At 38.8% G+C, this 2,898-nt stretch overlaps 1 protein-coding gene across 1 annotated transcript in view; it reads left to right on the top strand.

The window, feature by feature from the left end:
• The window catches only part of LOC109320861 (centrosomal protein of 128 kDa-like), a 76,771-nt gene extending 75,732 nt beyond the window's left edge, over positions 1–1,039 (top strand). Inside the window, exons 10-11 of the mRNA XM_019551140.1 lie at positions 416–490; positions 1,031–1,039. Of these exons, the coding sequence (XP_019406685.1) occupies positions 416–490; positions 1,031–1,039 (84 nt within the window). The remainder of the gene's footprint in view (positions 1–415; positions 491–1,030) is intronic.
• The last annotated feature ends 1,859 nt before the right edge of the window (positions 1,040–2,898 follow it).

Here is a 2,898-nt window from a genome sequence, read left to right as displayed (position 1 = left end):
GAGTTAAGGCAGTTCGAATACCTTAATTCTGCATTTCATTATCTTAAGATTTTTTTATTTCTTTTAAATTTAATTCTAGGAAAGACCTAAACTACTTCCATATACTTTCAAACATTGCACCACTCTCATTTAGTTTTGGTTCGTTTGGGATTTTTAATTTGTAGTCAGAAGTAGTACTGAGCATATGAAATAAAAGGTTAAATGCTATAATGTACATTTCGTAAGATATCTGTGTTTTGTAGAAGCAGGTTTCTAGTTCTTTAGATTGCTTTAAAACAAAATTAAGGTGTTTCACTGAGATTAGTACAATTTTTAAAAATTTGTGTTTCATTATTAATTAGTATTAGATTTAAATAGCTATTTTATTTCTAGTAGTATAATGTAACTGGCTCTTCCTTCTTAATAAAAATGCAAGCTAAAGGAGGAGGTGATGCGGTTCCGGAGGAAGTTGGATCAATCAGAAGTTGGTCGAGAAGTTCTTTTACATAAGGTAACTTTTTCTCATGCTGTGTAAATCTTTTTCTTTTCACAATAAGCTAAAATCCAGCTTGTCTTTTTAATCTTAGTATCTATTTTACTAACTGTGTTTTGGGAAGTAAGTAGTTTGACAAAGCAGTAACTACCAGTGTAAGCCACAAACTCAATTAAACAAATAATCTCTTTAACATAAAAAGGAAATATGTCATTGAAACCATTGTCTCAATGGCACTGTGACATTGGTACTTACCAAAAAGTACTTCAGTCTCTATTCTTTGTTAGTGTTTAAAAATGGCTTTGGTCAAGAAGACAAACTTCTCAGATTTTTTATGTGTGTGTCAAACATTTTTTGAAGATAAAACTTCATTTTAAAGTGTAACGTTTCATAGACTATTAGCTTGTAATATAGACTGAGTACTTTGCATTGTTTACCTTCCATATTTTTAAATAGCTGAGTTCTTTATATTGGACAACACATTAACTTTCTATGTTTTTTTCATAGCAACTCTTAGCACAATTTTTTGTGTATTTTTAACTGTTCTTTGATGTTTAGTTTGTATAACGGTAAACAATAACTCCAGATATCCTATCAGTGTAGAAACACTTATGATGATGCACGTTACCATGTAAGTGTTGTATGCAAAACTGTACACAGCGACTTAAACAAGTTAAAGTGAGCCTGACACTTTAATATACCATATCTATTTTTCTGACCCTTTTCCTCTCCTTTTTTTAGAACTGAAGGGAGGGAGGGGGGGAAGATAAGGGGAACTGGTCTTCACTTTTATTAGCAAAAATTGTTTGACTTTGTGCTTATAGTAGTTTTCAGTTGGATATGTTGCTCTGCTTTGAATGTGTTTCTGTTTATTAAAATACCTTGGAATGGGGTATTAAAATAATAGAAAATAGGTCTGAAAAGGACTTCAAGAAGTCATTTAGTCCAACCATTTAGTCTAACCCTATGTTCAAGGCAAGATGGTTCCCATCTCAACCAGGGGTGTTCAACCGCTGGTCTGTGGGCCAGCTCTGGTCCGTGGAGCTAGGTTATCTACCCTGCAAAGCTCCCAGTGGGTCTGGAAATTTGGCAAGAGGGTAGCAGCGGCAATTAACACTGTCACAGCTCTTCCACCACCTGATTTCCATGCCCCACATGGCTGTTTTAGTCCTGGCCCGGTCAGTGCCATGTGCTGTTATTGGGTTGCTGGATCGGGCTCAAGGACTGATTCACACTGCTTGTCCAGCTTCTGGGGCCAAAAGGTTGGGCATTAGCAGTCTAAACCAGTCCAGGCAAGTGTTTGTCTAACCTGCTCTTTAAAGATTCCAAGGATGGAGATTCCACAACCTCCCTATGTAGTCTGTTCCAATGTTTAACATGCTCATAATTCAAAAGTTCTTCCTAATATCCAGTGTAAATTTCCTTTGTTGCAATTTGAGATAATTCCTCCTTGTGCTGTTGCCAGGGACCACTGGGAATAATTTATCACCATCCACTGTACAACTTCCTTTCCGGTATTTGAAGACTATTATCAAATTCCCTTCAGTTTTCTTTTCCAGATAATCCCAGTTCTTTCACTCTTTCCCAGTTCTATCAGTCCTTCCAGATAATCCCAGTTGTTTCAGTCTTTTTTCTCAAGTCATGGTTTCTAGATTTGTTAAGAATTTGTTTCTTTCTGCTGGACTCTTTCTAATCTGTCCACATCTTTCTTGAAGTACAGAGCCCAAAACTGGACACAGTATTTGAGGTAGGATCTCAGTGCTGAATACAGCAGAAGCATCAGTATGACTAACAAGTACCATTCCTGTTAATACAGCCCTATATGATATTGGCTTTTTTATAATAAAGCCCTATATGATATTGGCTCTTTTTTGTACAAGAATATGCTGTTGGTTTATATTCAGATGAAGACCATCTTGTTCCTGGATGCCTCTCATGGAAGTGCGGATCATGGCTGTAGAAGCCAAAACCCATATGATGGCACCAACTCCGGAGCTGCAGGTTGACTTCCCTGATGCAGGTGTCCTGATGCTGACAGCAACCACTGACCAGAATGATGGACAAGAAGACCACCTGTGCCCCTGACTTCCTAAGCCTGGCCCCCAGAGCCCTGTAGTCACTCATGACATGGTCTGGACTACTCCTGGCCTCATCATTTGTGCCCACATGGACAAGTACTATAGGATAGTAATCAGAGGGCTTGATAAGGTCAGGAATCCTTGCAGTGATGTCCTGGATTCTGGAACCCGGTAGGCAACAAATCTCCCGTGCCATGAGATCCGGTCGACAGATAGGTCCCTCTGTGCCTCTTAGGAGTGAGTCGCCCACCGCGATGACCTGGACAAGCTCAGCAAATGGGCAGACGAGAACCTGATGGTGTTTAACACCGAAAAATGCAAGGTTCTCCACCTTGGGAGGAAAAACCT

The sequence above is a fragment of the Crocodylus porosus genome, unplaced genomic scaffold (genome assembly GCF_001723895.1).
Source record: "Crocodylus porosus isolate Cpor-Errol unplaced genomic scaffold, CroPor_comp1, whole genome shotgun sequence".
Classification (NCBI taxonomy): domain Eukaryota; kingdom Metazoa; phylum Chordata; order Crocodylia; family Crocodylidae; genus Crocodylus; species Crocodylus porosus.
The sequence above is the reverse complement of the archived record's forward strand: the minus strand, read 5'-3'. Positions and strand labels throughout refer to the sequence as shown.